This window comes from Cimex lectularius, unplaced genomic scaffold, assembly GCF_000648675.2.
Source record: "Cimex lectularius strain Harlan isolate CLEC.00 unplaced genomic scaffold, Clec_2.1 scaffold142, whole genome shotgun sequence".
NCBI classification, from domain to species: Eukaryota; Metazoa; Arthropoda; class Insecta; order Hemiptera; family Cimicidae; genus Cimex; species Cimex lectularius.
Genome location: NW_019392729.1, coordinates 594,646 through 617,786, shown reverse-complemented (window position 1 = coordinate 617,786; position 23,141 = coordinate 594,646). Strand labels below are relative to the sequence as shown.

At 33.8% G+C, this 23,141-nt stretch overlaps 1 protein-coding gene across 2 annotated transcripts in view; it reads right to left on the bottom strand.

Annotated features, from left to right (window-relative positions):
• LOC106666991 (neuroligin-1-like) overlaps positions 1 to 23,141 on the bottom strand; it is a 641,234-nt gene that overhangs the window by 139,619 nt on the left and 478,474 nt on the right. For both annotated transcript variants that reach the window (XM_014394572.2, XM_014394573.2), the window contains exon 4: positions 11,285 to 11,473. In XM_014394572.2, coding sequence (XP_014250058.1) covers positions 11,285 to 11,473 — 189 coding nt within the window. The remainder of the gene's footprint in view (positions 1 to 11,284; positions 11,474 to 23,141) is intronic.

Genomic DNA, 23,141 nt, shown 5'->3' with positions numbered 1-23,141 from the left:
AGATTTTCTCGACCTAAAGCTATGATTTTTAGAAAAAAAGGATGGATTTTATTCAAATTTATTTTAGTTTTAGTTTAATTTTACGAAAGAAAATAATTTAAAAAAATTAACCCTTTCAATAAGTTGGCTTTGGAAAAAATCGAATTTTGAAGTAATTTTGTTTGTTTTAATAACAAATTTAATAATAATTTAGTTTAATAATAATTATTTTGTTTTTAATTGATAGAGCAGCAGCGTATTTAGCCGAAGATCGTGGATTTGAATCCCGCTGACTTTTTTATCTCGACCAATGTCTTTCATAAATATTAATTCATGTATTTTTAATCTAAAAAGTGTAAAATATTAGTAATACTGTAAACATGTAACAACATGTTATTATGGAAAATAAACAAATCGATAAATACGAATGTCCGGTTATCATCTTTGAGTGTGTAAGTTAACTATGAAAATAACAAGTTTAACATATAAAATTAGTGTTTTGTAGATTTATCGACCAACTGTGCAGATCTGCAACTTCTCTTCGTTGTTATCAGGGATGTGGTGGAAGAAAATCTTTTTAATTTAAATCTTCGCTTAGTTTTCGGAACTTTATTGTACATACTCCAGGGCTCTACAAAGTGCAAATTGAGTAAAGATCATTTTAAATGTTGACCAAATATGATGACTTAATTGTTTTTAGTAAAATGTATATATACAGGTGTCCCAGTTCATTCTGACGAAACTCAGGGAATCGATTATACTCTTCGTTTGGAGCAAAAAATGCTCAGGAGAAAATTTTCGGAAAGTTCTCTATTTTGAAAATATTCGTCAATTTAGGTCTCAATATCAGTTGGAACATGTCAAAATTATAAAATTTAAAATTTTGGTAATGATTGCACGTTCTACTGAGGTTACAAAAAAATACAAACAACTTGTCAAATTTCACAAAAACTACTTCATCTAATACGCTTTACGTTGATTTTTCGACTCTACTAGGACGTTATTTCAAAACCTGGATAAATCAACGTAAAGCATATTAGATGAAGAAGTTTTTGTGAAATTTGACAAGTTGTAGGTATTTTTTTGTAACCTCAGTAGAACGTGCAATCATGACCAAAATTTTAAATTTTGTAATTGTGACATGTTCCAACTGATATTGGCTAACATTTTATGTCATTCAGAATATTTCAAATAGAAGTAGCTTACAGCAAATTTAGGGTTCTTTCAAATGGTGTAATTGGATTTGTTGTAGTCTCAAAATTTTGGAAGTTGTACGCGTTTTTAGATTTTATGTGATAAGATAGTAAAAAGTTGGAAAAACCTAAATTGACGAATATCTTCAAAATAGAGAACTTTCCGAAAACTTTCACCTAGGAATTTGTTGCTCCAAACGAAGAGTAGAATCGATTCCCTGAGTTTCGTCAGAAGGAACTGGGACACGCTGTATATAAACATTTTACTAAAAACAATTAAATCATCATGTTCATCATTTAAAATGATCTTTACTCACTTTGCACTTTGTAGACTACTGAAGAAGTACAATAAAGTTCCGAAAGCTATGATTAATAATTATTATAAACGAACACTTAATTGTTTTTAGTAAAATGTGGATATATACATTTCTAAAAACAATTAAGTCAATATATACATACATATAATTATTTATTTTATTGTATTTACATTCTTATTTATTATATTTATTTGGATTGTAATTTGTGTTATGTAAAAGATAGTTAAACTAGTACGTTAAAAGAGGTTTATAACTAATAATTTAGTATGGTTTATGAATTTAAAAGAAAGGGGAAAATTTGTTAAAAGCACGCTTCCTGTACAGAATATAAACCTCACACTAGTCATTGTTGTTTTTAGTTTTACTGTCAGTGATATTATATAAAACTAGTACTGTTATTTCATCCTTGAAAAGTTGAAGAAAAAAGTGAAAAGGATTTCAGTATTAACATGAAAAGAATTTAAGGATTAGTTGGAGGTAGTGAGTTGCGGTCTGGTGACGTAGGTTTAGAAAAACATTTTCTTTATCGTGCCAACGTTTCGATCTTTATTGAGATCATCTTCAGTGCAAAGAAATTAACTTTATATACTTCTGACTAAAAATCAATAAGTAAAAAAAATGTGTGCCTTGTTTTTATATATATTTGATATGATACATTGGCCAAAATTAAAATCTTAATAAGGGCCTTGAAGAACGAACAATAAAATTTTAAAAGCTAGGCGAATATTTAAAATAAAAATATTTTCTTTAAACTTGATAACAACCGAGAGAACATTATAGAAAATTAAACATACTCTTATATGTTTGTTAAAACGAACAAGAAACCTTTTTTTAGTCAGTAACGGAATCTAACTCCGCTCACCATTGGCCAAACGTTGAACGAGAGACGAGCTCAGGCAGCCCCGACCAAGAAATTAATTATTGCCATGCCTGCAACGATATATAGCCGGGTATAGAAGGGATTGCGGGGGCTCAACCCGCCAAAACCAGAATTGAAGATGCAATAGCTCATTTCTAATCAAGTGGGCGACGTGTTGAGAGGATCCGGCTTAAATCACGCGAGTCGCGTTCCAACATATGTCAAGAAGTCATGTGAAAATATTTTAAAAAGGCGTAGAATAACTACTGTATTAGCAATGAAATAAATAATAACAAAGGAGTTACTAATGTTTGAACATTTTTTGAAACTTCCTTCCCCACCCTTTCACAATTTAACATATATAAACATAAAACAGCAATATCTCACTGGAACTGTCAAAACAACACGCAAGAATGGTACAATTACACAGAAGACAAACCTTTGAGTGAGTAGAAATACTTTGATTCAATATAAAAAATATTTTTTTGCATTGCATAAATTCACTTTTTTCCACTTCGTATATGAATTTGTTAAATTTAAACAATATTTGTAAATCCCAGGTTCTGAAGATGATCTCAATAAAGATCGAAACGTTGGCACGATAAAGAAAATATTTTTCTAAAACCTACATCACACCAGACCGCATCTCACGATTTCTGAATAATTATTTTTTGATTGTTAATAGCATTTTACTAACAGCGGAAAGTTTTTGGTAAGAAAGAGCTTGATCCTGAGTTACCACACCTTTAGGAATTTTTGAAGTCTTGACGGGCAAACTTCACAGACAGTGAGGATAGAAATATATGTTGCTGTTGAATTCTAACTTTTATTTAAAGTAAGGGAAACATGCGTCTTACGTTATTATCACGATTTTCATTTTTTGTATTTTAATTGTTTCGTTTGAATTTTTCATTTTTTTCCACTCTGCCGACCTAAATCCTCAAAAGTCGAGTCAAGGCATTTCGAATAACAAAAACAAACCAAACTCCAGTTTCTATTGTTTTGAACTTGGATAAAGTTGGTTAACTCAGTCGCTTTTTCGCGTTTACGATTGTAAAGAGTGTGCAGGAAAATAAAGTTAATTATCAAACGAAAAACTCATGAAATATATCAACGTAGGCACTTGGTAAAATAACACTAAAAAAATGTCTAAAATTTCAGTAATTTACAAATAAAGCTCAATTAGACCAAACCGAATTACGCAAATATAACGAACATTTAAAATTTATTCATGTCAAAATCCTTTTAAAAATTCATCGACATTAAAATAATTTATGAAATGTATTTTAATATCAATTAATTAATATGTAATGGTTTGTTGTTTAAAAAACTCATGTTTAAAAAATAAATGATAATTATAATTCACCAATGTTGACAGCTCTACAATTTTATTATGATTAACTTAATCTTTACTAAAATAACACTGTTCACGCATACATAGTTGTATTTATTAAAAAAATAAAACCTGCAATAAAACCTGGAGAAACGGTAAATATATTCATACTAGTTATGAAATGGGAAATGTAATTTATGTCAAAATTTAAAAAAACCACCTCTGTTGCGGTTGCAGGCTTTGAACGCGGCGCTATATGAAACATTTCGCTGCCTAGAATACGAGTTCACGAGCCGCCAAAATAAAAGGTCTCAAGGGGTGGGAAAGTTAGTTATTTATAACTGAGACCACTTGTAACTTGGACGATATGACTTGCATAACTCGTTCTTTTTCTGTAGTATAAGCCTTCGCCTAGGAAAGAGAAAGGATCCGTTTAATGTTTCAACATGAGAAATAATGTTTTCCCTCCGTTATGTTCGAAATGTATTTACAGGTCTGAGTTTACAAAAAATTAAAATACAAAAAAGAATTTTATTTTCGCTGCTTTTACCTGAATGTATTTGTAGTTTAAATGTAAATGTAATTTTGTTACGAAATGCACTCTTACTTTAATCACCTCATTAAGATATGAAAAGTCTTTCTTGTACGTAATGAAAATCTAATGTCTGATTCTTCAACTTGTAGGTACTACAGCCTTCATTAACAAAAACACAAAATTAAAACACTCAACAAAAAATTATAATAAAAATATATAAAATATACAAATAAGAGATCAAAATATTGAACAACCAAAGCAAAAAATTACTTTGGATTATTTTTGTTTTTTTTTTAGGTTAAAGTTCAGTATTACAACTTCTGTATTTTTGTTTTAAATTGTAGTTTTTTCTGTGTTGAATGTACTTTGTACTGTTTTTTATGCTTTGGTTGCTCGTTTTGTGTATTGTCCCTTTTTTCTGTGTTTTGTTTTAGAAAGCATATTAATTGAAAAAGTTGTGAAATGTGCCAAGCTCTAAAGTAAACTTTTCCAACAAGGTTGCAAGTTTTTGCCTAAAATTAAATTAAAAGTTCTAAAAGGGGGCCTTCTTATCGGAAATTTAGCCCACTTGCTAATTTTTTTGTAATTGCCACAAAAACGAATACTTGAAGTTCGTTACTAAAACCGTAGCTTGTTCAAAAACAAATTAATATTGAATATTTGCAAAAGCGTTGAGAATCGAACCCACGTTATTGCTTCGTTTGAGGTATAGTATGTAAATGATGATGATCCGACGTCCATCTCGACCTACTTCAATATTTGATGATCTAATATGATCCATAATTTATGCATAGACGAGAGTAAGTCCATTTTATAAATAATTTCTCCCGTACTTTCAATCTTTTAATGGGTCCTTTTCAGGGCTCAATAATAATTGCAGTTACATTACAATTATTGAAATATAGTTTTCTTATTTGTAGATAACAATTAATAAATAAAACTTATATTGACTTAGGTTGCCATTACTATTTGTTACAGGTGGTCGATCAATTGTAAGATTATTTTTTTTAATACGACCTTTCTTATTTTAATATCTCGTGAAATAATTAACATTTTTTATTAATATCTTCCAATTAATTAAGGTTGTAGTTGGGATAAAAAAGTTAGTGTCACGAGCGAGATTCGAACCCACGTCTTCGGCTAGATACACCGCTGCTCTACCACTAGAGCTATCGCGACTTCGATCCGCTAGGACACGAACTTCCCATCTCAACCCCACCTTTTGAATTTTCTCTCCTTTTTGCCATTTTTCAAATGTCGTGTAATCGGATTGGATTCTCGACGACAAATGAAATGGCCACGGAGAGCTTTAATGAAGATATACTTCATTTTAACATATTAAATTTACTCATTTTCGTTGTCCGCTTGACCAATTAATATGTTTCAATTAATTAAGGATTTTAGTTAAGATAAAAAAGTCAGTGTCAGGAGCGGGATTCGAACCCACGACCCTCGACTTGATACGCCGCTGCTCTACCACTTGATCTATCGTGACTTCGATCCGCTCGGACACTAACTTCCCATCTCTACCCCACCTTTAGTATTTTCCCTCCTCATTACAAAAAGATTGGTCAACATCAAGACAGGTGGAGTAAACCGTAGATCATATCGATAGGATCTCGTCCAGGTATGAGAACAAGGTAACCCTTATTTGGATGCCAGCACATAAAGGACACCATGGCAATGAAGGCGGATAGCCTGGCCAAATATGGCTCTAATACTGCGTTTGTCGGACCATAACCGGTAATACCTCACTCTATGAGCGCAGCGAAGGAGAGTATTAATAACTGGGGCATGAAAAAATTCCTTAAGGAGTGTAATTTATCCCCGGACCTAGGCAATCCGTGTTTAGCTCGTACTCAACCAAAAGTCATCATTGCTACCAGTGAAAATATGCCTGAACAAACGGAAAAATATGCCTTTCCAGGCCACTCCAGCACCGACTCGGAGCCTGATGAAGCCCCGGATGCAGAGGCCACTGGCGGGGCCGTCTCACTCATCCCAGACATAAGCAAGGCCAAACAATCGTGAGGGGAGAAAAAGGCCGGGAAACTCATGTCCAAGCTTGTACTCAAACCAATTGTTTCTTAAGAGTTTGTTAAGGTGATCAAACCAGCAGAACCGAAATGGCTATTTTCTATCACAAGGAAGGGAATTAGGAGACTGATAGGTATGCTGACTGGATAGGCCACTGCCCACTGAGAAGACACCTCTCCATAATGGGTATTGTATCAGATCCGTTTTGCCGTTTTTGCGAAATAAAAGAAGAAAGGGCAAGGTATTACCTCGCAGAGTGTGATAGATGCGGTAGGTCCAGATTTGAAATCTTTGAAGGAGCGGGCATCACCAAATCACTCCCCGAGAAGAAATTGTCGAAAATCTTGGGGTTTGAGAACAAGTTCAAGAGATTTATGCAGGATACGTGAGCCGACCAAGTCCCGGACCATTTAGGGATGGGGTACGAGTCTACCCAGGCATTTAACCCCTCGGGGTCTTGGTCGCACACCTTGCAATATATATATATATATATGTGTGTGTGTGTATGTGTGAAAGTCGGTGTGACAATGAAATAGCCACGGAGAGATGTTTGTGAAGTTATACTTCGTTTTACTTATTACTTTTACTTATTTAAAATTACTTCTTTTAATTAATTCTTCCTTGTATGTAAGGTCCTGGTTGAAATGGAAAAGTCAGTGTCACGAGCTGGATTCGAACGCACGATCTTCTTCTGTCCGAGAGAATCGAAGTCACGTTACCTCAAGTGGTAAGGGCAGCGGCGTATTGAGCCGAAGGTCGTGGGTTCGATTCCCGCTCGTGACACTGACTTTTTCATTCCAACCAAGACCTTACATACAAAAAATAATTTTATATTTAGGTTGAAGCCATACTTAAAAATATATATATTTTTAATTATAATGATGAATATTTATTGATAGGAATTGTTAAAACTATTGACAAATTGAACCGTTGATTATTATGATTTTAAATCCGGAAATTACAGTTATTAAACTGGAGCAAAGGACGATTTGTAATTAGGTAGAGCAAATCGATGCATCACAACGGCATCACATTGTAAAGGCATAAATCATTTTTAAGTGATAAAAGGGCAATATTTCTTTATTATAATCACTAACATCAATTTTGGTCTTTGCAAACCCTCATTTTGATGCACTTATGTGTTCTTTGGTAGTTCAATCCCATGAGTTTAATTAGCACTATTAATTTTTTAGGGCGACTAATTTAAAATGTGTATAGCACGCGCGCATCCACTTGCATGCGCAATATCCATATCGCTTCCACATGAAATCCCTGAATGTTTAATATTTTTATCTTCCGACGATGAGAGTTTGTTTTCGCAATTGAACTTTATGATACAGGTATTGCGTTTGGAGAGATTTAATTAGCCATCCGATTTAACAAAGTCTATAGAGCGTGGCAACTCGAGCATAAATTGGACCATAAAGCACCCTCAAGGGTAATAAATCCAATTGAAGTAAGACTCCAATTCAATCTTTGAAGTTTGAGGTTTATCCGACCGAGGTTAAACGATTTGCCCTGTAGGAATAAAGTTCGATCCAACCCAACAGAAAGGGGAAAAAATTATTAGACCAAGTTTATATTTACACAACATCCCTGTTTTTTAATTAGTGAGTTTTTTAAAGTTCAGTGAATAAGTAATATCACTTTGAAGGGATATGATTTTGTCAATCTAATATGATTATCATTCGGCCCTTCACGTCTAGCGAAATATCTTGAATTGCCATATTAAATCTGACTTAAATATGATTATCGTTTTAATAATATAAAGGAAACAAGGGAACTTACAGATCAGTTGAATTTGTTTCGTCGACTGCTGTCCTAATTTTGTTTTTAGTTCAGAATTCTTGTGCAACATATCGCATTTCTTCTTTACAAATCCTCGTTTCTTTTTTTTTCTTTTTTTATTGAAATAAGTCTTTACCTACATCCGATGCCAATTAAGTTTTACAACTTGGATTCCAACTTTCAAAACCCTACATTCCGCTTCTCATCATTTTCTTTTGAACAATTCGGTTTCATTAAAAATAATTGATTACTTATTAATCCTCTTGAGGGGAAAATTTTTGAAATACTTGGTTTCATTAAAACTTACAGTGGAAAACACTCCTCCTAAAACAATGTTTTGTTTCCCAATTCCCAAGTGAAGTTCGCTTGTTCATTATAAACTTTGATATAATAAAAAATAAAAAAATAGGTGAAAGCATTTGATCCGGAGATAAAATCATCACTATTGAATAGGTGGAATTGATCGAAAAGCGATGAAAGAACTTCAAATCGGATCTCAAATCAATAAATCGATAAAAACAATACTCACGTTTGATTTTGCATGACTTGTATGATTATAAATAGTTGTAACAAGTAATAAAAACGTTCTTTTTGTTAATTCCGTATTTTAAAATAGAAAACCGTAATCATTTATTTTTATTTCAACATTTTAAGTCAAAAAGTGTTCAAATATTCCAATTTTTGAAGATATGATGTTTGCTGTTCGACCTGCAGATAATCTATGTGGCGTTTCAATCTTCATGGAGGTCATTAGGCAGGTGAAGAAAGTAAAGGACTTATTGTTGGGTTCACCAAGCTTTCGGCAACTTATATTGCCATCATCAGGTCCTATTTATTTTAATTTTAATTTCAATAAATAGGCACTGATGATGGCACTATAAGTTGCCGAAAGCTTGGTGAACCCAGCAATTAGTCTTCTTCTTTCTTCACCTGTCTAATGACCTCTACGAAGATCGAAACACAACACAGATTATCTGTAGGTCGATCAACAAACAACATAATAACTGTTCTTTTCGTAATATTTAAGGACGAATTGTGGTAAAAACATACATCAGATTTAATCACTTTAATAATTAAATTGTATTGCATTATTTTTTAAATAATTATAAAGCTATCTATTTATCTGGAATTAAGGAGGATCGAAAATTATACCCTTCAATTTTTGTATTTTTACCCTTAGCGTCAAATGTAAAGATGGGAACATGGTAAAACTATTGTAAAAACGTCTTGGGTTTAAGGTTATGAAGCACATGGCCAGCAAATTACATTTAACTTGGTGAAAACAGTCATCTCGCTAATAAAAATCCATATGATTGTGGTTTCAACAATTTTGTTCTGACTAGCAATTTCTTATAGGTAACATTTATGATCAAAGAGTATTTTGACTAGAATTATAGCTATTTATAAAGACTATGAACATATGTAAAGCCCTGATGATGGCACTATAAGTTGCCGAAGCTGGGTGAACCCAACAATAAGTCCTTTACTTTCTTCACCTATCTAATGACCTAAATCCTTCTAGATTGAAACTCCATATTCCAATTTTTGTAGAGTTCAAAACCTCTTTAAGAACAAAATAGAAAATTCACATTAGAATGAACCAACATAGATTGGATTGTATTCATAAAAAGTTGACCACAGGGTTGTCCTCTCATGCTACAAAGAAGGGTCATTTTTTCAAGTAGGACTCCCCTGAGATCTTGGGTCGAGAGGTTGGCTTTGAGAGAAGACTCCTGTTGGAAAATGTATACATCTATTTAACGAGGTGTGCCTGCAATTTAAATGGTGACGAACTAGGTTCCATCTCAACATTTGCGCGGTTATTGGAAATTTATAAAAAACGGAAAAAAAGGTGGCGACCGTCAGAGGGCGCATAATGGAGAGTGCACAGAGCTTCGTAGCCTTCACTAACTGTAACAGTCCAACCTTAGGTGAGGCGACGTTGTGTAGTGTTCTCATCTTAATTGTAATCCTTTGTACATATCATTTTAACAAGCTGTAATTCTAGTCATTAATGTAATACTCTTTGATAACATATGTTTTTAATGTCAAAAATAGCTAGTAAGAACAAAAACAGTTGGACTTGTAATTATATGAATTCATTAGTGAGGTAATTTTAAAAAAATGTTATTATATGTATAAATTATTATTTTTGTCAATTGTTAATGTTATATGCGAATAATTACTCAGTACTTTACATAGATGTCTTGTTGTTGTATAACTGAATGCTGGTCATGTGCTTCATAACCTAAACCAAAGCACTTTTACATTAGTTTTTTTCCGATGAGAATTTTTTTCTCTTCTCTCTTGGGAAAGTATGCATTATTGTTTTAATTGTTGATTGTTAAAAATTTATATTAATTATGTATATTTTTTCTTAATAAATAGGCCCTGATGATGGCAACATAATGTTAGGAAAGCTTGGTGATCCCAACACTTTTGTCTTTCTTTCACCTAGTAAAGACCATAAAGAAGATTTGAACTCTACATTGATTATCTGCAGGTCGATCTACAAACATCATTCCAATTTTTGTTAAAGAGCATAAAAGATAGGCGAAATGAATATGTATTTTAGTTAAGCAAGACTATTTTCTAAATCGATTTATTGTAATTTTCTTTTTATATTTCTAGTGCTTAGGGAACGCTGAACTATTTTACAATATTTCCAGTATGTAATGTTAATATGTCCATATCTAAATTTTCAGTTTATTGAGAATGTCTTTCCGCTGGAGATATGAGACAAATTTTCCCTTTAGCTGGAAAAGCTAGGCACACGTTAATAACGGGTGAACTACGATGTTTATGCTTCTCTAACGTGAAATTGTTACACAAAGTTTAAAGTTTAATGTTCGATTTTGGAATACAAATTAAACGTTTTACCCGCGAGACGGAATTTGCCTATACTTGCTGTAATAAAATAGAAATAAAATGGCGAGAGAATTAAGTTTATTAATTGTTAGTTTATGTGCTGTATATATATATATTACATAAATATGGTAATGGCAGGACCATCAGGACAGTGATTACCGTATAAGAACCTCATTTGATGTAATCCTACTTTTAATGCAATTTGAAACATTCAATTGACCTGGTTTATTCCAAAATTAATTTAATTGTATTACTCTTATGTACTATTATATTCAATAAGTTGTTGTGTGCAACGATAAAAGTAATAATTAATTACCCTTAAATCAATATGATCGATATTTTGTTCTGCAGTCTAAAAAGGAGAAAAATGCACACCTTTAGCAACAGGAGAGACTGCGATGAAGTTGGTAAGAGCTGCTCCCGTTCCGTGGCCCATCATCGTGATGCGGTCCGGATCGCCGCCGAAAGCCGGCATGTTTTCTCTCAACCAGTGCAGGCCAGCGACGAGGTCCATGAGCCCGAAGTTGCCCTGAACGCTGCCACGAGCCCCCGTCTTCAAAAACCCTGGAAAAAAAGATAATTTAATTTAAAAATTATTTTAAGATAAGCAACCTAGTATTTCTTCCAAAAACTTGTTTCTTAGAATCCAAATAAATGCATGGATAACCTTAATCGATTTAAGCAATATAGACTCTCGGTAAAAAAATCGATGTTTTTTTCAAGTTGATTTTCATTAAAATATCGATTTTTTTTGTAAAGTTCTTTAAAAAATTTATCCATAAGACGACCAGGGATAAGGGAAAAGAAAAAGAAAAACTCAATTCCTACTTCGTCCAGCTATGAACATATTGAAATCCTTTTCAAAAGAACTATGAAACTATAGCATGGTTTCAAGTATATTGAAATATCACCTATACCACATTCCCTAACTGTTAAAAAATTTTTAGTACATTTGACTTTGTTTGCTAAGTTAGGCTGGAAGGTCTGCTGAAATGATGAGGATCCGCTGAGGAGATATTCAAAATAGTATATTTTACTGGACGAGCCAGAAATTGGTCTGAAAAAAGATAGGCAGTCCCTCCCACTCAAATAGGTATTCTTCAGCGAATGACGATTAATTTTGAATTTTGGCTTTATCACCACTCAGTTACTTGTCTCCTGATTCACCTCTGCATATCCTTCTCCTTTCTGCATTCTCCACCATACAAGATTCATTGCTTGAGATCCCACTTTCCAGCATTGGCCATTACTCTAGCGCTTGCTTTTTTACAGATTATACCCAATGACCAGAAAACAAAGTTTACGATAGCATGAGAGTTTAAAAAAGTGTTAAATTATTTTTATTTTATTCTTTAAAATATTTATTTCCATTACATATGCACTTTAGTCATTAATATATATTGTGATTTTTGTTTTATTCGCTCGCTCACAAGAAAAAGATAATGAAAATAAATGATTGCTATGCGAACGAAATGAATGTGAAAAAAACTGTTCAACCTCCTTCCTTTAATTCTTCGTTTTTTTATAAAACAATATTGTTGGCAATAATACAAATGAAAACGGGAAAGATTGAATGGTTCTTCATTTCTTTCATATAACAACCATGTAATTTGGGCAATCAATCTTTATCATTGGTCCTGACGTTGGCACATTGAAATTAGAATGATCCGCCAAAGTTTACCCATAGAATTATGAGTAAGATAAACTTGTTGAACGGGAGCGGTGAGTCATGAAATAAAGTTGAATCATTTAACTGGGTATACAAAGAACGGGTTTTTCTATCGTTAGTTATCTGGATATATTTTTATCTTATCCTGTCCGAATAACTTCGATGAAAAGAATTGTATTGCTAACAATTTTAATTGACCTGACCAAATACGTTAAAAGCGAAAGCAAAGGAAAAATTGAAATAATAATCAACTACGGCCACATACATAACACATAAACATACACCTACATAAATATTATGAAAGATTTTTGTTCTAATTATGAATGGGTTTGGAACTGCATGCGATGGAAGCTGAATTGACCTCGCTGTTGTCAGCATCCGCTCGGAGCCCAACCCCGAGGTCTGCCCATGGACTGCCAACACCTACCGGCAATCTATTTTAAATTACAAACGCTAGGATTTCCGGTGGACAGCAAGAAGCAATAAGCTTAACTCTGCACATGTTTGTAGCTACATACGTACACATTTAGATTTGAGCCCAACAAATCCAAATCGAAAAATGAAACAAAACACAAATACCACATTATATTGAAGGGTTCTCAAAGGTCCCAAACAAAAGACCAACTGTAAACATTTTTTACAAATTTAGGAATTGAAAAACGTAGTATTTTATATGGTTTCCGAAAAACGTAGTATTTTATATGGTTTCCACATTTAATTGAATAAACTAAACTTTGAATAATTTTATCAGGTTTCGTGGTCCGCTTGCCCGAATAAATTCTTTTCAATTTATTGAGGTTTTGGTTTAGATAAAAATGCCAAAAACGAGGGAAAAATTAAAAAGGTGGGGTTGAGATGGAAGGTTAGTGTCCGAGTGGATCGAAAGTCACAATAGCTCAAGTGGTAGAGCAGCGGCGTATTTGGCCGAAGGTCGTGGGTTCGAATCCCGCTTGTGACGCTGACTTTTTTATTTCAACCAAAACCTTAATAAATTGTCTTTGAATAATACTTAAATTAACGGTTTTAAAATCAATTAGATTTTTAGCGTAACTAATGTCTTAAGCACAATTAGTGTTCAGTTCTTCTGGAAATGCTCCAAAAATCGAAATAGCTTTAAAGCTGTTTAATATTCTTCTTAGCAAATTCAACAAACTGCCAAAAGGAAAAACGCCCCAGGAAACTTTTATAGCTTTGAAGAACATATTTGTTTTATTCTTCAACTAACCCCTCCGGGTTTTCGATTAAAAGTGTGCACCAAAGGTTACAAATCTCCCAGAAAGGTTCAGCTCGCCTCTTTGGCACGTACGTTGCAACTTTTCTTTATGTTTTTCCAGGACGGAGGGTTACAATTTTTTCTTGATCTTCTTTGTCCAAGCCGATCCCACGCTTATCTCGTACAGCAATTAATGAGAAAAACTCAAATTTTTTAAATTAATCGTCAAACTTGCTTAAAAAACGATACAATCATTCTTTGAATTTTCATAACAGATTCGATTCCAATAAAGCACAAAAAACAATTTACGTCGAAAAAATCGCGAATTCTTGAGATGGTTGCATTTTACAAGAACATTTAGGTTTAAATAAATCAAAAATACAATATTTGTTTCTACTGAAAATATAATGTTTGATTAAAATAAAAATTATTTTTAAAAGTAAAAGAATTACTTTTCGAATTATTTTGTTTACAATTTAAAATGGCAGTTAATAAAAGGGCAAAACCGTTTTTTACACATAAGAGACAAAAACAGTCAACCCTTTAAAGACATTGGTTACAAATTTTTATGCGGTAATATAAATGGTCTATAAACACTTCTATGAGAGCTTTTTTTGAAAATAACAGTCGAATTTTGAGAAAAAATATTGTAATGATAGAAAAATGTATTTCAATGTTTTCCTCTTTTATGTTCTTTCAAACCAAAAAAGCTGTTCTTTCAAAAAAGCTCTTGTTGAACGTGAGTTTATCAACAGGGAAACGTGTGCATTCATTGAAAATGGTACAGAAGATTCTGAGAAATATCCATTTTAGGTTGCCTCTTCCATCCCTTCAAAACCCTGTGAATACAACCCGCCTAGGACCCCTTATGGCTTTACTTATTGCTTACATATTTTTTGGCCTACTACCAAAACGATTTCGTAAAAATCCTGTTGCATTTTGTCAAACTCTTCCAATATAGCCAATCTCAATATATAGCTTGTTATCGTAATCAAAAATTCTTTTGAGAATATTCCAAACAAATTTAAAGTTTCAGTTTAATTGCTGGCCCCTTAAGGTTTAGAATAGCTATGATCTTCATGCACACAGAAACCCATGTTATTTTATGTAATCGATCACTATCACGCATAAAAACTATTCAGAGCCTTAAAAACAGGCAAAAATGGCATTACATTATTTAGGATCATCTTCCCTTATCATACCACATTCAAGAGTCCACCCATGAAGTAAAAGTTTAACACACCCTTGAATTGGTACCAATTAGGTTCGAGACTCCTCAAAAATCCCCCCCCCCCAGAACATGAGAGACCGAATGTCGATCAAATGATACTGTTTACCAGGTGTTCTCCAGACACGTTCACACGGTCATCTGGAATATTAAAGGCCACTTTTGTCCCCGCGATGAATACGACTTTATTTCCTTACCAGTATCGTTAATGATTAGCGTTCTATTGTGTTGTGTTTTTCTTCGGTGTCCCTCGGTGAGGATGAGGCCTTTCGCTGGCCTTCTTATCTAAGGTTTCACTCTGCCAGGCCAATTCTTCTGTCAACTCTCAAATTCCAAAGATCAAATTTGAAATGGGAGAAATTGTTGAATTCGTTTCGGGATAGTTGAATTTAAATAAAACGGTCATCCGTAGGATTTTAAATTCTGGGATGCTCTGAATTCGTCCACTAGAGAGACACCGAGTGACCCAGAACCTATCAATTGTCTTTGGAACGGAAGAATAATGAATGCCAAGCTGATGAGCAATAGATGATGATGATTTTCCTTCCACAAGGAGAATGATGATTCTGTCTGGTCATCGTTGATTAAACTACTTATTAACACATAAACAAGATCACCAGAAAAAAGCAAATATAAATAAATTGCTACTCAGGTCTCTAACAAGAGGTAAAAACTGATTTCAAAAAACATTGAAATGAGCCATAAAAAATTATTCTCTTTCGTCTGTTGGTAAGCAGCAATAATAATATAATGGTTAATCTCCAAAGTCTCCCACAGAACCAATAACATTATCAAAAATATAATTTAATAACATTGTTACCACTCGGGCACAAAACTTCCGGTTGCTATAACACGACTAGAGGTTTAGTGTAGCCTGCACAGTTGATAATCTCAGGTAATATTATTAAATATTAATTAATCTTTACATAAGGTACTGGTGAGATAAAAAAAGTCAGTGTCACGAGTGGAATTGAACACATGACCTACGGCTAAATTCATTGGGGTTCGTGGTCCGATTGACCGAATTCCGTTTTTCAATTAATTAATCTGTATATAAGGTACTGGTTGACATAAAAACGTCAGTGTCACAAGCGGGATCAATTTGTCGCCGAGAATCAAAGAGATTACACGACATTTGAAAAACGGTCTTTTTTTAATTTCAAAATCATTAAACCAAACAAAAGAATTCTTTAAAATCCGGTATACAACGTGCATTTACAATTTAATGTTCATCAGCCTTGATCGTCCGAATCCGATGGTAAAAATACAAAAGTTATGAAACACTGCTTTAAGCCTAATTGCACGGGATGGTTTTTGGTACTAATTAACATCAAGCTAACATAGTTCAGATTCCGACGAACCTCCGCAAACCCACTATTTAACCTATGTAGAACTACATCCCTAATGAACAGTTCCGTTTCAAAATAAGAGTATAGAAAATCCAAGTCTACGTCTTCATATAAATCCCGATAAATGAACATTAGCGTTTTCCTTATGACAATTCGACAATTTATTTTTATTCATTATTTCTTCAAGTTGTTTGTATTATTCCTTATCACGTTTCTCACCGAGACTAACGTTACATTCGAGTTAATATATTTTTACGTATTTTTTTGCATTGTTTTAGTAAGCTTTTGCCAACATGTGATTTATTTATGGTGCATTAGGTGTAAGTCATTTATCTAACCAATTGTACTCGTTTTAAAAATAGTAAATTTAATATTTCCTAGGGTCACATTAAAATTCAAATCTGTATGGAAATTCGTAGGCAGAACATGCAGAACTTTACGATTTCCGTTATTTTACAAAATTAAAAGTGTGAGAATATTCATTGTAGAAATGATAAATGGTGGAGTGATTGTGTTGTTCATTCTTTTTAAAATGATAGTTCCTAGTAACATTTAGATGCATTTATTTAAGAGGTCTATTATATCATTTTTTACGACTTCGTTAATAAAATTCTCCCTATGTTTTAGTTTCATAAGATTAGTACATTTTTTAACAGGGTATTTTTGAATAAATTAGTAACATCAAATGACACTAAAACAAAGTTAATAGGTATCAATTTGCGTTTTAGAAGTCAATTGACCGAGTTACTTTTTTCAATTGATTATTCTTTCTACGTAAGATCTTGGTTGAGATAAAAAAGTCAATGTAACGAGTGGGATTCGAACCCATGACCTTCGGCTCAATACGCCGCTTCTCTACCACCTAGAGGTTCGAAGTCACGATAGCTCAAGTGGTAGAGCACCGGCGTATCTAGCCAAAGATCGTGGGCTCGAATCCCGCTCATGACACTGAATTTTTTATCTCATCCAAAATCTTACATAGAAAGAATAGTTAATTGAAAAAAGTTATTAGGTGTATTAATGTTCTTTAATTCTTTTTTCAATTCTAAATGATTGTTAGTACTGAATGTAGGTTTGAAATTGGTGTAAATTTTAATTATTTTTTTCAATTGTAATCGCGAGTTTTTGGCATGGAGAATTATAAAAGGTCACTACTGGTCTTATAGGTTTGTTTTCCTTGTGAATTTTGACCGTCAGTAGGAACTGTGTTTTTAAAAATATCGTTCATTCTAGCATTGTAATGCTAAAAAAACTAGCAGGTTTTAATTATATAATGTAGACTTAAATAACACTTTCAGAAAGGTGAGTGTGATATGATGCTGCTTCCCGCAGTGAGGGTAATGAGAACCTGCCATCACGCTCACTTCTACTCAAAACTCAGGTACTTTTCATTTTAGACTGAAGTACAAAGAAACAGTGTGTTAAAACGTACTTTAAATTTTCAACACTCTAGCGTTAAAAATAATCAGTAAAACAACACACTAACTCTATGCACTTGAATATTAAAAGTAGAGCGCGATATCACGCAATAAAACCGAGAATGTTCGATTTAAAATTAAAATTAATTCAATAAAAACTTTCAAACAAGAGCCATCTAACATTATTTGCATTTGCTAACGACATAAAATTCAACTCTTGCTAAAAAACCCAGTTTCAGTTTTAAATGTCCACAAAGAGGATCTACTAAATTACAGAACGATTCGTCCTCTCAAAGTGGAGAGGAAAAAAAGCTTTGAGGTTAAGCAAAGCAGTTCGTCCCTGAGCTTGACGACCCTCCCAAGAACAAAAGGGCATAATTACGCATTCGCTTTGTCAGACATGCTGGCGTGAATTAGGATAAAATTAGGTTTTCAAAATCAGTCGGGCACAGGGTGCATAACAAGACTGCAAAAACAGTTCGCAAAGTTTCATTCAAATAAAAGATCGTTAAAAAAAATTCACTTATCCAACGCATATCTTTATTTTACCTATATGACAAAAAACATGGTTGGTCAAAAGGCAAAAAGCACAAGTGCTCTCGAATTTATTTCATTTTCCAGAGTGCAAGCCAGTACAGTTCTGCCTGACCTTCCAACTCATTCAGCCAAAAGGGTACTAATTGTTCAACAACCAATTATCTAATTGACAGAGATGACATGGAAAATGTAACAAAAGATTATAAATTTAATTTTAGAATGCCCAATTTTAATTGTCCAGAAATGTTATTTAACTCAATTTCCATTTGGTATATAAAATCATAATTATTTTGGTATGTTAAATCCATTAACTAATTAATTGGTGTTCAAGTGTTCAACATTTCTAACATTACAATATGATTCAATGTTTGTAAAATCTTAACCGCATTTTTTTTTTTTTTTTTTACTTCGGCTTCCTAGCATTCTGTTAATATCATTTAGTTGGTGAGAACCCTCGCCACCCCAAAGATCCGACCCCTCCGACCCGAGCAACCCCCAAAAAGCACTACCCCATACACCCGCTTCTCATTCGGGTATATACCTAATTTCTAAAAGCTTACATGGAAACAGATGCCTCTGGAAAAGTCCACATCCTCCCCGCTTCAAGGGTGCCATTTGCCCTTTCCGTGTAGAGCACCCCGGAGATCACCCAAGCCAGCCAACACAGCAACCCCTAGAATTATCTTAATAGATATTATTTGGTATTTAGTCCTTCAGTTTGTTATCATTTCAAAATCCGAACGATATTCTAACAGTATTTTATTTTTCGAACCTATGAAACTATTAAAACTGACAGACTTCTACACTTGTTTACAACTGAAGATTGGTTCAAACATGGAATTCCTCACAACTTTATACTCCTGACAGTCAAACCTTGTATTGTCTCAGGTTCGTCAAATGTTTTACAATTTGGGTAGGGTATTAAACGAGTTCTATTCATATAAGCCCCAGTGATGCAGTTATTCGACTTTATTCTAATAATCGAATTGGCAAGGACTGTTAGAATCTGTGGCTAAAGAAAGCGAGGTATCCCATGGGATTATGGCTTAAGTGAAGAAGACAAAATGGATAGTTATCAGTAAAAAACAAAATGGAACACAGAACCTTCTCAAGATTGGCAGTGAGCTAATTGAGAGAGTATCATCTTATAAATATTTAGGGTGCTATGTCAAGGATAACTGGGACCCTGCATGCAAAATCTGTTGTAGAATTGAACAAGCTAGAAAAGCTAGCTTGTTAACTAGGACTTATCTATCAGGCTTCGTACTCGAATACTTCGATCGTATGTACTCAGTATACTTCTCTCTAGGGGGGAGGGGGTGAAACTTAGACCCTTACAGACACAATATGCCGGAAGCTGGAAGCATTCGAATGCTCGGTATATACCTAATTTCTAAAAGCTTACATGGAAACAGATGCCTCTGGAAAAGTCCACATCCTCCCCGCTTCAAGGGTGCCATTTGCCCTTTCCGTGTAGAGCACCCCGGAGATCACCCAAGCCAGCCAACACAGCAACCCCTAGAATTATCTTAATAGATATTATTTGGTATTTAGTCCTTCAGTTTGTTATCATTTCAAAATCCGAACGATATTCTAACAGTATTTTATTTTTCGAACCTATGAAACTATTAAAACTGACAGACTTCTACACTTGTTTACAACTGAAGATTGGTTCAAACATGGAATTCCTCACAACTTTATACTCCTGACAGTCAAACCTTGTATTGTCTCAGGTTCGTCAAATGTTTTACAATTTGGGTAGGGTATTAAACGAGTTCTATTCATATAAGCCCCAGTGATGCAGTTATTCGACTTTATTCTAATAATCGAAGAAAAAACGTCTTGCTTCTCTTCATTGCAAAAATCCAGGGTATGTGGTGGGGTTCGGGAATCAAAGACTTAAGAAAAGAACCTGCTTTATCATTATTGTACCACTTTTTCCGTTCTTGTGCAATTTTTTTAGTTAATGCCCTCCTTATATCAAATTTTGGTATTTTTGCCGTTCTGTACTCCCCCACATGATCTAACATCCTTTCAACAACATTAAGGTATCAACAACCCCGTTATGCATCACTACCCAGTGACCGCCAAGTCAACCAAATGCTACTTTTAAATTATTTTAATCTAGGCCATATAGTTTGCCAACGTTTCCGTCTCCAGATAATCATGTTTAGCATTAGAAGAAACATTTTTGATTTTGGAAATTGCGAAGTGAAAACAGACCCAGTAAAAAGCCGTGGGCAGGTTCAACGTAATTTCACCGGCTCGCAGACCAAAAACCCATCATCTGGTTTTACTATCTGTCAATATACAAAACTTAGTATTTCAGTATTCTTCTCAAAAGTAAATGAAAAATTCATTCGATGTGCTCGTCTTTCTTTTGAGTTTTTCTTTCTTAGATAAATTCACGACGACGATAAATCACGACACTGACCTGCTTCCATCAAGTCTGGCAATTGGCAAGGACTGTTAGAATCTGTGGCTAAAGAAAGCGGGGTATCCCATGGGATTATGGCTTAAGTGAAGAAGACAAAATGGATGGTTATCAGTAAAAAACAAAATAGAACACAGAACCTTCTCAAGATTGGCTGTGAGATAATTGAGAGAGTATCATCTTATAAATATTTGAGATGCTATGTCAAGGATAACTGGGACCCTGCATGCAAAATCCGTTGTAGAATTGAACAAGCTAGAAAAGCTAGCTTCCGGAAAATGAGGAAAACCTTGACAAATCGGGACTTATCTATCAGGCTTCGTACTCGAATACTTCGATCGCATGTACTCAGTATACTTCTCTCTAGGTGGGAGGGGGTGAAACTTAGACCCTTACAGACACAATATGCCGGAAGCTGGAAGCATTCGAAATGTGGACGTACAAACGAATTCTGAAGATACCTTGGACATCCAGTCACTAATGTGGCTGTATTACAGCGCATGAATATAAAGGTAAAAATCCTCTATACCATAAAGGGAAGAAAATTACAATATTTTGGACACATAATGCGCAATGAAAAATATCATCTGCTGCAGGTTATCCCTCAAGGAAAAATAGATGGGAAGCGTGGCCCAGGGCGTAGAAGAACGTTCTGACTTAAGAACTTAAGCCCATGGTCCGCAGTGTACAGAGCTGATATATTTAGAAAAGCTTTGGATCGAAACCAGATCGCCAACTTTCTAAGAGGACTTGGCACTTGAAGAAGAAGATAAATAGAAATGATAAATGATGGAGTGAGTGTGGTGTTCAATCCTTTTTTAAAAGATAGTTCCTACTCAAAGTAAGTTGTTTTGCAACGATCCGGATTTCGAGCCTTTTAGCTCATCATCAGGTTGAAGGACTTCTACAACCACGTCTCTCGACATGAATTGCCAAAGTGAACCCGCTTTTTTTCCAATTAGCAACTGATTCTTTTAATGGCGCTCAATTTGAACGTGCGAAACGCGGAAATTATAACACAAATAAATATTATACTAGTAAATACTTAATATTATTAAATTACTATAAAAATAATAACAATTAAAATAATTAGTTTAATTACTTGGACGTTTAAAATTATTTATGTACATATTTAAAATGAATGGCAGGTAGATCAAAATCTATTATATTATTAATTTATTTATCTCTATGTTCAATTTTACATTTTTTAATTTCAAATTTCTCAAACCAAACTAGTTCTTTCTCTTTGTTGAAACTATGTATCACTGTTGTATTTAAATTTGAATTGAAATATGTTTTGTTTCTTTTACATGGTCCTTACATCATCACAATTGAGTTGGTAAACCCCGCTTTTTGCCAAGTTGTCTATCTTGTCTTTAGGTTTTGAGAGGATGTTTTTAAGTGAATCCGTACTTCTAACAGCTATTCTTAAATCTTCTTGTTTAAAAATTTTACTAACTTTTTCCGATAATTCACCAACGTATGGCAAACAACCTTATGATTCATTTGTGGTGGGCTGAGTCCTATTGTTGATTCGTTTAAAGTTAATTTTTTTATTATTTTAACTAGCAACCTATCAATAAATATTTCTGGATACCCGTGTTTTTTGCTAAGGTTTTAATAGTTTTTAATTCTTTTTTATAGTTATCAGGTGTTAGCGGAAGTTTTAACATCCGGTCTATAAGCCAAATGAAACCAGTAGCCTTTTGGGACCATGGGTAGGAAGAATCCGATGGTATCATAGTGTCTGTAGTTGTGGGATTTCTATATACGTCTATTTCTATTAGGTTGTTTATTTTACAGTTTTAGGTCTAAAAAGTTCAAACAACCATCTTTGCCAATTTTCAATGTAAAATTTATATTACGCTGTAGAGAATTAATTAGTTGCAGGAATTCTTTGAGAGCTTCGGAACGTCGCGTTGACGGAGGTATCAGCGGGTTCACTTTGGCACTTCATGTTGAGAGATGTGGTTGTAGAAGTCCTTCAACCTGATGATGAGCTAAAAGGCTCGAAATCCGGATCGTTGCAAAACAACTTACTGTGAGTAGGAACTATCTTTAAATAGTTCTTGAAGTCTAAATCTTGAAGAGAAATTCTGAAACTGTCGTTCATCCTAAAAGTAACAAAATCAGTTCTAAACACCATTTTCGATGTATATAAAATAAAATTTTCTGCTTGGCTATTTTCAATGACAAACAATAACAAAAATTATTAACCAATAAAACCGATGATAATTACTCAACTAACAATGGGAAAGCAATTCATAGTGTCTTAACAATTTAAGACTACTCAAGTTAGTATTAATCTAAGTTGTCACTTCTCTTTCTGATGAGTCTACAAACTGATCGATTCTTCCACCGGAAAACCGCGTTTTTCGGGGAAA